This window comes from Nipponia nippon, unplaced genomic scaffold (assembly GCF_047370975.1).
Source record: "Nipponia nippon isolate SJK-2023a ecotype South Korea unplaced genomic scaffold, ASM4737097v1 scaffold_5, whole genome shotgun sequence".
Classification (NCBI taxonomy): Eukaryota; Metazoa; Chordata; class Aves; order Pelecaniformes; family Threskiornithidae; genus Nipponia; species Nipponia nippon.
The window spans coordinates 98,804,320-98,818,025 of record NW_028262369.1 but is presented as its reverse complement, the minus strand read 5'-3'; the positions used below and the strand labels follow the sequence as shown (position 1 = coordinate 98,818,025).

The window sequence follows — 13,706 nt, the reverse complement described above, 5'->3', positions numbered from 1 at the left end:
ATGGTTTTCCCTGAGTTTTGCATCCCAGGTGCTGAGCTGGCCTCTCTGTGGGGATGCTTAGGTTGTGTGGAGACCCTGTCTGCTGGCCTGCATTGCTGCTGGTTCCCGAGCTCGCTTGGTTGGAGTTGCCGCCTGGGCCTCCATGTGCCTCCTGTGGCCCAGCGTAGGTGTGGGGTGGGATGGCAGAGTAGGACCCGGTAGGGATAAACTGCGCTTAGGCGCCTCTTCACACGGTGATCTCACCAGGCTCCACGAGCAAAGTGCCTGTTCAGAGGTGCTGCTAGAAACTAATGTCCGAAGGGAGAAGAGCTGGTCTGAAACTTACTGAGCTTCCTTCACCCTGCAGTACAAATACAAAGAAGGCTACCGCAAGCAGCTTGGGCACCACATAGGGGCGCGTAACATAGAGGATGATCCGAAGATGGTGTGGTCGATGCACGTAGCCAAGATCCAGAGTGACAGGGAGTACAAGAAGGCCTTTGAGAAGACAAAGACCCACTTCAGTAGCCCAGTGGACATGCTGGGAGTCGTGTTGGCCAAGAAATGCCAGGAGCTGGTCAGCGACATTGATTACAAGCACTTTCTGCATCGGTGGACCTGCCTGCCGGACCAGAACGATGTTGTGCAAGCCAGGAAAGTGTATGACCTTCAGAGTGATGTAAGTTATCCTTTAGTGGGAGTGTGACAAGCAGAAGTCTGCCTTGTGTTCTGTTCCTTTGTTGGAGAAGGTCCAGGTGGGGAGCATAAATAAGCCTAGGCTGATTCTGTGAGACTGAGACTCTGTTGTGGCCATCCTATCTGGCTGAGAGTTGATGTCATGAATGGGCGGGGATGAAGTTTGTGTGGGGTCGTACTTTATGGTGACAGAAAAGTCCTGTCTTGCCTTGAGCACCTTGGGGGGAGTGTTGCTGCAGGTGGCTGGAGTTGTGAATGGCAGGGGAGGGGCAATGGAGTCAAATATTTTCTTTTGGAGGACCGAGAGTGGGCAAAGGCAAGCCATGTGTGCAGTGGTGAATGGTATGAAGAGCGTTAGGTGATGAGGAGTCCCTTCGTGGTGGCTGGGGGGTTGACCCAGGGGACTGTGTTTTGATAGGCAGAGCTTCATTTGGCAGGAGGAGCGTTGGCATGGGATAAGGCGGTTGCTGAGGTGCTTTGTGTCCCTGCCTGTCCTTTCAGAATGTGTACAAGTCCGACCTTCTGTGGCTGAGGGGCATTGGCTGGTCCCCAAGTGGTTCGCTGGACGATGAGAAGAACAAGAGGGCGAGCCTCATCCTGAGCGAGAAGAAGTATCGGCAACACCCGGACACCATCAAATTCACGAGCCTTCCTGACTCGATGCCCATGGTTCTGGCAAAGCACAACTCCGAAATTATGAACCAAGTGAGATTTGCTTGTGTTTGCAACCTGAAGGAAATGAGTGCATTTCCCAGGACTTTGAGGTCTCTCCTTCCAGGGCCTGGGCTTTGCAAAGGGCGGGGGGTATTGCATCGTCTTGCGTCAGAGATTGGTGCTCCCTGTTTTAGATCAAATTCTGTTTTGTGTGGTTGGAGCAGTGATTGGGTGCAGTGTGGAAAAGAAAAGGGTGGAGCGTTAGGAAGTCTGGGGAAAAGAAAAGGCATTCCTGAATCTGTGCAAAGTAGAGGCCCCTTGCTTCAGTTCGTTGAGCTGGTTTGCTCTTTGAGTTTGTTGCCCCGTGCTTGCAGGATCTTATCTCAGGCTGTACTCCTTGTTTCAGCGCTCGTACACATCGGCCTGGGAGAAAGATAAAACCAGCGTTCACATTATGCCGGATACACCTGGTATTTTGCTAGCCCAGCAGAACCAAGCGAACTTCAGTGAGGTAGGTGTTGGAGCTGGGGTTAAGTGTGCGTCCCTGGACGCTGCTGTGGTGCGGGAAGAAGTGTTGCTTGAGGGGAATGCTTGTTGTTCTTTCAGAAACTGTACAAGCTTGCGATGGAGGAAGATAAGAAAAAGGGCTACGACATGCGGGCAGATGCCATTCCTATCAAGTCTGCTAAAGCTTCCAGAGACATTGCAAGTGATGTAAGTACGCAGGAGCCCTTGGTGGCACACGCAACCAGACAGCTTACAGGTGCTTGCAGTTGAAGCCCAGAGTTTGCAACCTTAGCGGAATGGAGGCAACACAGCTCTTGCCTCTCATTAGAATTCAGCAAGTCTGTAAACAGTTGGTTTTGGAGGGTCTGCCTGCAGGTGTCCCTTGGTGTTATGGGCGTGCGGTGTTGCGAGGGCATTTGTAGAGGGTGTGGAGAGAGTAACTGTGGGAGCTGGGTGATGGACGTAATCCAAAGCAATGTCCCTCCTGGGCTCGTGGCAGCGTCTCGTCGTGCCACAGACTGGACTTTTGAGGTGGTGTGCTGCCGTCCGTACTGCCAGTCTGCACGCCCCTGCTGTTGCAGGTACCCAGCTGAGCTGGACATGAGGAAAGAAAACCCAAACCAAGATTTTGTGTAAACATAAAGGAAGTATAGAAGTAAATAATTTTTTATTATTATTAGGTATTAATATCAAAATTTATTCCATATATGTGTTTGGTGTCTCTCTTTAAACTTCCCGGTCTGTTTCTATGGTCTTCCAGTTTTTATCTCCTGAACAGATTGAACAGGAGTTTATTTGGCTGTCGTGCTTGAAGTTCACTAACTGATTCTTTACGTAGGGGATATTAATTAAATTCAGGCCTTTTGTGTTGCTGCCATAAGTTGGGAGACTTTTTTTTACTCTAAGTTACTCAGTAGTAGCTCTTTATATATAGGCCAGGGAAGTTTGTTCGAAAATATGAAGGTCGTATCAGGCAGATAATGTCATGGTAATCCTTTTGTAGCTGTACACTGCAGTTCATCAGCTGAATACTTTCTCACTCTCAAGTCTCTGTGGTTTCAGATACTAAGTTCTCTGGAGGTTGTGCCACAGGTGCTGCTAGGGACATAAAGAAAACTAAACTAAAACTCCCTGAACATTTTTTTTGCCTATAGTACAAGTATAAAGAAGGCTATCGCAAGCAGCTTGGCCACCACATAGGGGCGCGTAACATAGAGGATGATCCAAAGATGATGTGGTCGATGCACGTAGCCAAGATCCAGAGTGACAGAGAGTACAAGAAAGCCTTTGAGAAGACAAAGACCCACTTCAGTAGCCCAGTGGACATGCTGGGAATCGTGTTGGCCAAGAAATGTCAGGAGTTGGTCAGTGATATTGATTACAAGCACTTTCTACATGCGTGGACTTGCCTGCCAGACCAGAATGATGTTATCCATGCTAAGAAAGCCTATGATCTACAGAGTGATGTGAGTACTCACTGATATGTGTTGGAGTTCTAAAGTGTATGTAATTTCCTTGGAATATGAACTACAGAATCTGCTTGAACTGTTGCTCTCATACAGTGTTTTTTCACATTGTGTTTTGATTTATCTATTCCAAGCAAGGTCATAAGATTTTTAGGAGTGAATGAATCTGTAGGTAAGGAAGGTTGAGTATTATGAAGGTCTATATACAGCCAATCCGTTAGCCGAATAATAGAATTAGCTGCTTATAATCCTTCATAATAGACAATCTTCATACTTGATATGCAGATTAACTGCATATAAAGAGGAAATTGCCTAGTATGACTTTTTTTTTTTAGTTGCATGGCTTTAGTGGAGAGAATTCCTTTGTTCCGTCTTGGAGAAAATGGTTTAAATTAAGACCTGCTGTTCTTAGTGGGTGACCATTTATTTGTTGGGAACAAATGTTACAGGAAAAGTTTATACTGATTTTCAGGGTTTTGTTTTAATCCCATTATTCTTTGACCATTCCCCAACATGTTTTTGGGTGAATGATACCTCTTGAAGACAAATAAGGGATCTGAATTTAGGTCGCTAACAGAGATTGTTTTGCAGATTGAACTAGGAGGAAGGGAACTTAAAGAAAGTAAGCATTAGTTGCATGGTATATATGAAATGTTTAACTGGCAATATTAATGAGACAGCTGTCTTTGTATTTTGTAATAGAACTGCTACAAGTCTGACCTTGAATGGTTACGAGGCATTGGTTGGGTCCCAATTGGTTCCTTGGACGTTGAAAAAGCCAAGAAGGCGGGAGAGATCTTGAGTGATAAAATATACCGTCAGCCTCCAGACACCATCAAGTTTACTAGCGTCACTGATTCTCTAGAGATGGTCTTAGCCAAGCAGAATGCGGAGACGATGAATAAGGTGAGTCTTGATTCAATTAGGTAACACGTCAGCAGTCTCCACCTAAACCCTGGAGACAGGCCCAGAAATACAGATGTGTGGTTGTTGTATGAGATTTCAGCACAGTGAGGCTTTAAAACCATAAGTGACATTCTTGGTCATCAACAGGTAACTTATTTTCAGCAGGTGCTAATTTAATAATACCTTCCAAGTTACCAAGTTAAATTGGAATTATCAGTTGTGAAGCTTTCCACGTACTCTATTGTGTATCTAGTAATGTGTTACCTAACGTTCATCTAATTTTTAATATAGCATTTTGTGTAATAAATCTAATAATTTATCAAGTTTATTTAGTAATCTAGTAATTACTAACCTACTTGTTCTAGGGCAGTCTTTGAAATATCCATATTTTAAACAATTCAATGTAGTACTTAAAATGTAAGAGTTTTTCTGAATCTGTGGCCCTGATCTCAATCCTATTTATGTCAGTAAAACCACTTCCTCTTTCAAACAGACCTTGTTCTTAGAGTTTAGATCCCTGTGTGTCTGATTAGCATTCAGTGCCTTTTTTCTAAACATTTTTTTTAACAGAATCCTTTCTGGGTTACTAATTCTTAACCTGGACGTTAAGTATCTAGAGGAGTGAATATAAAATCTCATTGCTATATAAGGAATAAGGATTTTTTAGACTTGGAGTACAGATCTGTAATTCTTCTTGTGTTTGAGGAGATCTCCAAGTAGTCACCGTTTTTTCCCCCTTTAACATATGTTATTTCTCCTGCAGCGTTTATATACTGAGGCCTGGGATAAAGACAAGACACAAATCCACATAATGCCTGACACACCTGAAATCACACTGGCAAAACAGAACATGCAAAACTACAGTGCGGTGAGTGTGTTAGCTCTGCAAACATAACTGGTCTGTTTCATGGCTGGATCATCACTATTCTGATAAACCTTATATAGATGATACCATCAGTTTCTTTAAGTAACCCCCAATATTTATCCTCAAAATTGTGACTTTAAATACGCCATTTGCATATTTGTGCAGTAGTGCATGCACACAACAGTGAGCACTATTGAGAATAAATTCCATGAGAAGTTTTGTGTCTCCAGTGAATTTTTGGGAGTAATTTCTGCCAGTGTGCGTACTATTAGGAAGGCACAAAATTAATTCCAACACTGGAAACAGAAAAAGGTAATTTCCAGCACAGTTCTGAAGAGCAGTGATCCCCGTGTTCAATGTTAGTTTAGGCAAATAAATTCACATCAATAAGAGGTGGCTTTAAAATTAAGTTTTACTCCACTTGTATAAAAGAACAGTTTATCTCTAAAATTGTAGAAAATCTTATGTTATTTAAAGTATTGAAAGAAAAAAATCGTTAGCTAATGTATTTAGCGAAGATCTTCCTTTGATATGAATTGGTATCAGCTACTGATCTGGGGCTTTGAGTTAAGAAAGTTAGGTAAAACTGGGTTAGAATAGATCTTAACACAATTTTTAAAATCTGCTCTACTTACAAGCAGTTTGTTTTGCATAGAACGTAACATATGGAACTTACTTACATGAATCCTGTTGTTTAATTCTTCACATAGAAACTCTACAAACAGGCCATGGAAGAAGCAAAAAAGAAAGGCTATGATTTGAGAAGTGATGCTATCCCCATTCAAGCTGCTAAAGCATCCAGGCAAATTGCCAGTGATGTAAGAAACTACTTTTTTGTTTCTTTGTGTAGTGACATCTGATCTCTGCAACCTGAAAGTTCTCAGCTGGCATCTGTAAAAGGCATTTCAATTAAACTGTGATCTCAAATAATAGATTTTTGGAAGCAAATTATTATATATGTTTGAAGACTTAATTGTAAAAATTAAATGTTGAGAAGTTATAAGGACAATACAATGCTGCTATCATGTTAATTTTATAGCTCATAAACCTGTACCTTTAATTAAAACTTAATAGTATGTATATTATTATTTGTAATAAGGATTAAATATATTTAATAAGGAGATAATTATTTCTCACTAATATTAGTGAAGAGTGTTTTTTCAAAAAACTTACTCAAAAATCTCTATTTAGGGTTCTAACCCAAATCTCAAAAATTTAATATGAGAATCCATGTTATTAGCCTCAGAATTGCTTTGACAGTTTGGGGTTTTTTGTCTGTAGGTTATAAAGAAATTTGGAGAGTTTATTATTAGAAATATTTAATATGAGTAACTAATTTTAGAGATTATATAGAAATATAATACCTTGATTTATATTCCAGTACAAATACAAAGAAGGCTATCGCAAGCAGCTTGGGCACCACATAGGGGCGCGTAACATAGAGGATGATCCGAAGATGATGTGGTCGATGCACGTAGCCAAGATCCAGAGTGACAGGGAGTACAAGAAAGCCTTTGAGAAGACAAAGACCCACTTCAGTAGCCCAGTGGACATGCTGGGAATCGTGTTGGCCAAGAAATGCCAGGAGTTGGTCAGTGATATTGATTACCGCCACTATCTGCATCAGTGGATCTGTCTGCCAGACCAGAATGATGTTATCCATGCTAAGAAGGCCTACGATCTACAGAGTGATGTAAGCTCTTTTTGATTTAATTTTTGGTGAGGAATGTATGTGATACTTTACATAGGTGGACCAGGCCATCACATACCAATGTGGTAGAACTGAATTTTCAAGACTTATTTTTAAGCTTCATGGCTAATTGAAAGTCAGATCTCCAATAGGATACGTTAAGTAATTGATATTTAAACTAAATTCTGTAATTCCAGAATTTGGGCTATTTATCATTTGCTGTTCTGTGAAACTTGGATAATGGTTTCACTCTTTATGTAGATGAAATGTAAGTATTTTTTCTAAGATTTTCTCTAGGGTTCTGAATTTATTTGAATTAGAAGTTGATAGTGAGGTTACTTAACTGTGAAAAGATGTGCCATGTACATTGCATTATTATTATTAGAATAACCTATGTATTTTTTTTATAATAGAACTGCTACAAGTCTGACCTTGAATGGTTACGAGGCATTGGTTGGGTCCCAATTGGTTCCTTGGACGTTGAAAAAGCCAAGAAGGCGGGAGAGATCTTGAGTGATAAAATATACCGTCAGCCTCCAGACACCATCAAGTTTACTAGCGTCACTGATTCTCTAGAGATGGTCTTAGCCAAGCAGAATGCGGAGACGATGAATAAGGTGAGTCTTGATTCAATTAGGTAACACGTCAGCAGTCTCCACCTAAACCCTGGAGACAGGCCCAGAAATATAACGATCATAAGTAATGCTGAAGTTCAGAGATGATGTATTTTCAAATAGTGTGCTCTGTTTATTTCAATCAAAACTATTACGCCATGTAATGGAAGACTCAACTGTCATGATATTCTGCATATTACATCTTAATCTTTTCTTTGACATGCCTGTGCACTGAGCAGTAATAATGCTTTGGTTTATTCATTATTCTTAAGTAATGTGGCAGTTTGCTAAGTGTTGTTAAATTTCCTCAGGTAAATTCTCTTTTTACCTGATATAAATACATAACCATTTATCCATGCTATATTTCCTATAATTTTACCTAGTATGCACTATGTTTTACCTGATTAATGAGATATTAACTTGTTTTGGAATGCAATATTAATCTCTTCCTGTGTTCTTTCTTAGCGTTTATACACTGAGGCATGGAATAAAGATAAGACCATGGTTCATGTCATGCCTGACACACCAGAAATCCTGCTAGCTAAACAAAACCAATTAAACTACAGTCAGGTGAGTAAAACTGAAGAGTTGAGAGAATTCAAGGATTTCTGACAAGTACAATTTTGTCATCTCTGACTTTTAATTAATATTATAATATTGTCGAGTTGTTTAGTTTCACAATTTGCTGCCTCCGCTGCTAAAATCAGAGTTGTTCTTCTGCTAGAATTTACCTCCTGGGTATCTAACTGGGCTTTTAAAATATGTTATCTGCCATAAATGATAAATCATTTCTATAGCAATGTATGGAAATAAATAATTTAACTTACAGAATATTCCTTTCTTTCCCTTCCCTAAATGATTTTCAGTTTCTAAGCGTCTACAATACAGTTACAAAGTCTTTGAAATCTGCATTTTTTTTGTTTTCTAGAGAAGATAGAGCTGTGTTCAGATATTTAAGTTGTCTGAACATTAACAATATTGTTTAGGGACTTAATTTGTCTTATTACATAGATGTGCGTAACTGAAGTGTAACTTTGTTTTTGAAACAAAAATGTGAATATTTTTCTCACAGAAAATGTACAAACTAGCTTTGGAGGAATCGAAGAAGAAGGGTCATGATTTGCGTTTTGATGCCATTCCTATTCAAGCTGCCAGAGCATCCAGAGAGATTGCCAGCGATGTAAGCAGTTTTTTTTATCATGTCTGTATGGGTTTAGTAATGGAAAAGAATCAGAATGTTTGTTTCATTGTTTGTTAATGTAATACCTTAAATTTATGGAATAGATAATACTGAAATCCAGTGATTCTACTGCATGCCTTTAGTACATGAAAGGAATGGATAGCCAGTATTTTTATGCGTGAGGTATATATCACAGTAATAAATAAATAAAATAATATGAGGATTATTTCTACGCCCCCTGTAATAGTTCCATTGATGTCCTCGGATGTTCAAGTAGGATGATCAATAAGGTGTACGAGTCTATGCTACAGTTAGCCAAATTAATTTCTGATTCAAAATAGGAAATACTTTAAAATCTCTCCCCAAAATAGATATATTAGTAAATAAATTCTAAAAATTCTAAATTATTGTCTTTTCCTGAGGAAAAAATAGTGCTGTTGAAGTGTCATATTGAAATTCAAGATGTCTGAACACAAAAACAGGAAAAAAAAAAGGCAATGACTATGACAGGCTTTGCTTCTGGGATGAGGAAACATCACTAAGAGACAGAGGAAAACAGTTTTTTATGCTGCTTGTTTTTCTGTCATCAAGATTGATGTTTAAACTGTTAGTATTCAGACCAACTCAGACTATCTTCATCAAGGTGTTTTGTAATAAGATTTTAAAAGAAGTTAATATTTACATTTTAATCTTAATAGTAAAATAATGTGGAATATCAAACTTGTTCGTAGGTATGTGACATTAAATGTTTAGTTAATTGAAAGTGTGATATAGTTATACAAAAATCAGAGATAATGATATCTGTAATGAAAATCCTTTTTATGTGAAAATTAATAAAACAGTAGAAAGACCTAAATCATATTTTTCTCTAAACAAAGTATTAATGATTATGTTAAACTGTGTGAATTATTTATTAATTTAGAAATATACCGTGTAAATATGGATATACTTTATTCCAGTACAAATACAAAGAAGGCTATCGCAAGCAGCTTGGGCACCACATAGGGGCGCGTAACATAGAGGATGATCCGAAGATGATGTGGTCGATGCACGTAGCCAAGATCCAGAGTGACAGGGAGTACAAGAAGGCCTTTGAGAAGACAAAGACCCACTTCAGTAGCCCAGTGGACATGCTGGGAATCGTGTTGGCCAAGAAATGTCAGGAGTTGGTCAGTGATATTGATTACCGCCACTATCTGCATCAGTGGATCTGTCTGCCGGACCAGAATGATGTTATCCATGCTAAGAAGGCCTACGATCTACAGAGTGATGTGAGTAAATCATTAAATTCTTAATACATAATTAAATATACTGGGTCTTGTGCAATGTAATTTTTAAAAGGTATATAATATGCTTTAGTTGCTTGCATCAGACATGTTGATAGAGGTGAAACGTTTAATATTCTATCATAAAATTTATGTTTCATTCTATTTTCTCAGTCCTTAGCCTGAGGTGTAGTTTGTGTGCAACTCTGGTATTTGTGGAGTTCTTCAATAACTATTCTTTTTGTTATTTAATAATTATTATATTAGATCTTCAAAAATAACAATTGTTTTCAAAACCATATCCTGCTACTATGCAGAAATACATGCAATTGTTCATGTAGACCAGGATATGCTTATTTATAATTAATATTTGGTCACACTTGCACATATATAATAAACTTTCACATTTTTTCAGGCTGTTTACAAATCAGACCTGGAATGGCTAAGAGGTATTGGATGGGTTCCTATTGGTTCCATGGAAGTTGAGAAAGCCAAGAAAGCTGGAGAAATCCTGAGTGAAAGGAAGTATCGTCAACCAGCAGACCAAATTAAATTTACTAGTGTGACAGATTCTTTGGCCATGGTCTTAGCTAAGCAAAATGCTGAGATAATGAACAAGGTGAGTTTGGTTTTTTTTTTTTGTCAAAATCACTAGTGTTACTAGCTAATAGAACTTGTTCATGAAGTGAAAAATACAAAATGCAAAGTAAGACTAAACCCTTTCATTGTGGACTTAGAGAAAATGAATGTCCAAATTCAGCTTTTGCATAGGAAAGCTGCTATCTCAGGGCTCTGTCTGAACTGAACACTTAGTAAAAATGTCCTGAAAAAAATCACCTAAATCACATATTTTTCAAGCATAATACTAAAAATTTTGATGAATTTCCCTCTTCCTCCCATCTCAGCTGAAATCCTATTTTTAAATGTTTGTTTGGTATGTTTTTTCTATTTTGTTAATGCTACTTCACTGTACAAAGCTCATCTCTGACAGAACAGGCTAAATTTTTTTGCAGTTCTTAGACAATACTGTGAAATCTGCAGAAACAATGTTCCAGCAAGGTGTTAGGGTACGTCCAGAGATGTGGTGCCATGACCATGCTATAAGATAGGATGTAGCAAAGTATCGAGGCTTTTACTGCAGCTGTTATAAGGATGTACTGCTGACTGAATGTCATACTGCATGATGAACAAGTTATGAGGAAATAGCTTATGTGCTCTGGAAGTGAAGCTTCTGCAATTTATCTCAGACCTGGAGGATGAAATTCGCAAAGTACCTACTGCTTCTCTTTAACAAGACACATCAATCAAACAACTCGTACAGATACGGCAGAGCAGTGAACATAGTTTTCCTTCTTTGCAGTTTCCCAGCAATACTAAATCAATCAATTGCTGTGCCAGCTTAGCCTGAGAAATAATGAGGAAGGACGAAGTTTCCTTCTTGAGCTGTTCAATGAGAAGCTTTGCTATGTCAGGGTATTTAAAGCTTGTTTGAACTACCCCTCGCAGTTTGTAAAATACTTTCTTTGGACATATGTATTAGTTTGGTTATATATATCTTGTTCTGCTTCAAGATTACTTTTCTTTTATATTATGGATATATTTTTGATAACTACTGGTTTCAAATTTGCAATCTTTGCCTCATGACACACATAAAGAAACTTTAAAGGAACGTATTTTCCTCTCTCCTAGCGTTTATACACAGAAGCCTGGGATGCAGATAAAACATCAATTCACGTCATGCCTGACACACCGACAATTTTGTTAGCGAAGGCCAATGCAGCTAATGTTAGCCAAGTAAGAACATTTAAACATATAGTAAAGTAATGGAAATTCAGAAATCAAGTAAATCGTCTAAAAATACCCATTCATGAAAATTTCAAGAAAAAATTATGAAATGTAGAAATCCCATCATTCAGAATATTGAGAAGCTGTTTTCTGTCTTCTTTTGTGTAGAAACTTTATATACAAGGCTGGGAAGAGGCCAAAAAGAAGGGTTATGACATGAGAGCTGATGCAATTCCTATCCGAAGTGCAAAGGCATCAAGAGATATTGCGAGTGATGTATGTTCTTCCTTTACATTTCTTTTCAGTTAGCTTGAGAAACAAAAATGAAGTAATGAGCCATCTACAACATAAAAAAACATGGTATATCAGATTCGTCTTGAAAGTCTACTAAGAAAGAATTCACTGCAGAAAGAAAATGGGCAAAAGTTTCCAAAAGGAACACTGAATTATAAATCCTGACATTAAGCAGATATTAGAAAATAATAAACTACAATGAAAATAACAAAAGCTGTGGAGCAAGAATGCGTTAGGCATTTCTAAACTCTAAATGAGTATATTTCATAACATAAAAAATAGGTTTGTGATCACTAGCAATATGAAATTATGGGAAATTCATCCCAGATTCACTCTTTCTTTTAATACTTCATTTTGCATTTCTTAGTACAAGTACAAAGAAGCACACGAGAAGCAGAAAGGCCACTACATTGGGTGCCGAACTGCCAAGGAGGATCCCAAACTCTCGTGGGCTGCGCGTGCCATGCTGCTGCAGAACGACCGACTCTACCGGAAGGCGTACCATGATTCCAAGGCCCAGGTCCACATACCAGTCGATGCGATGTCAGTGCAGGCCGCCAAGGAGTGCCAGACACTAGTCAGTGATGTTGACTACCGCCATTACCTTCACCAGTGGACCTGCCTGCCTGACCAGAATGATGTGATCCATGCAAGGAAGGCCTACGACCTACAGAGTGATGTGAGTAAGAATAACTGTAGAAAAGCTTTATGGCAGGTGCGTGAGGCTCTGTTTTTTAGTGAATGTGCAAATATCCTTTCAACTGCATGTTCATGAGCCTACAGTCAGTCCTGGTATGTTTGTTTTAATTCATCTGGATGATCCTTTCCAAACCAGTAGTGCCTTCAAACTGAAATATTCCGAGCAGTTCATAAGGAAGCCATGTTTTTTGTTCCGCCGTAGAATGTTTGCTTGCAGTTTATTTGCAGACTGCTTGCAGATTATGCCACTGGTCTGCATGTAGCAAGTGTCTTTAAAAGTATCCTTGTTGCTGTGCAAATCAGCAGTTTAGCTGTGTGTAGAAATGACCTAGAACGCCACAGTCTCATTGACTGCTTGTTGTGTAACTGTAAGAGAAAGAGCTTGGGAAAAGCCTTGTGCAAAACCTCTCTGTAGGTAGAGTTGTCCCTGCAATGTCAGTAATTCTTGGTTTATTTGTAGAATGTGTACAAGTCAGACCTGGAATGGTTGCGAGGCATCGGGTGGTTGCCAGAAGGTTCTGTGGATGTGGTCAAAGCCAAGAAGGCCCAGGAACTCCTGAATGAGAGGTTGTACCGCACGCGGCCAGAGGAGTTGAAATTCACCAGCATTACTGACACGCCAGACGTTGTCCAGGCTAAGATCAATGCTTTGCAGATCAGTGATGTAAGCTTACCTTTCACTTACCTTTCACTTATGGGATGACAGTTTTTTTCTTTGTGGTGCAGAGTAGGGTTTCTATCATGGGAATGACCAATTGGAAAGTACAGCAAATGAGAATTACCCAAGACTTCCTGTCGGTGGGTTTCTCTTAACGTTCAGACCATAGTGAGATGTCATTATGCTTCCTTTCTCCTTTAGCATCTGTATCGTGAAGCCTGGGATAAAGATAAGACGCAGATTTCCATACCTTCCGATACTCCTGTAATGCTGCAGTCCAAAGTCAATGCTCTCAACATCAGCAACGTAAGAGAATAAAGTCATTATGCGTGTGAAACGTTGTTAAATTAAGAGTATGACAACTGCTCTTCCAGAGTAGCCTTTAAGAAAAGGCATTGGTATCCGAGAGTCTTGACTGCGTGTAACAAGGGTGATTAATTTGCTTTGC

At 39.2% G+C, this 13,706-nt stretch overlaps 1 protein-coding gene across 2 annotated transcripts in view; it reads left to right on the top strand.

Moving 5' to 3' along the window:
• NEB (nebulin) overlaps positions 1-13,706 on the top strand; it is a 124,755-nt gene that overhangs the window by 45,842 nt on the left and 65,207 nt on the right. For both annotated transcript variants that reach the window (XM_087731532.1, XM_087731531.1), the window contains exons 50-68: positions 347-658; positions 1,177-1,380; positions 1,736-1,840; positions 1,936-2,043; positions 2,991-3,302; positions 4,005-4,208; positions 4,972-5,076; positions 5,784-5,891; positions 6,455-6,766; positions 7,177-7,380; positions 7,843-7,947; positions 8,450-8,557; positions 9,517-9,828; positions 10,238-10,441; positions 11,512-11,616; positions 11,776-11,883; positions 12,269-12,580; positions 13,061-13,264; positions 13,460-13,564. In XM_087731532.1, the coding sequence (XP_087587658.1) occupies positions 347-658; positions 1,177-1,380; positions 1,736-1,840; positions 1,936-2,043; positions 2,991-3,302; positions 4,005-4,208; positions 4,972-5,076; positions 5,784-5,891; positions 6,455-6,766; positions 7,177-7,380; positions 7,843-7,947; positions 8,450-8,557; positions 9,517-9,828; positions 10,238-10,441; positions 11,512-11,616; positions 11,776-11,883; positions 12,269-12,580; positions 13,061-13,264; positions 13,460-13,564 (3,537 nt within the window). The remainder of the gene's footprint in view (positions 1-346; positions 659-1,176; positions 1,381-1,735; positions 1,841-1,935; positions 2,044-2,990; positions 3,303-4,004; positions 4,209-4,971; positions 5,077-5,783; positions 5,892-6,454; positions 6,767-7,176; positions 7,381-7,842; positions 7,948-8,449; positions 8,558-9,516; positions 9,829-10,237; positions 10,442-11,511; positions 11,617-11,775; positions 11,884-12,268; positions 12,581-13,060; positions 13,265-13,459; positions 13,565-13,706) is intronic.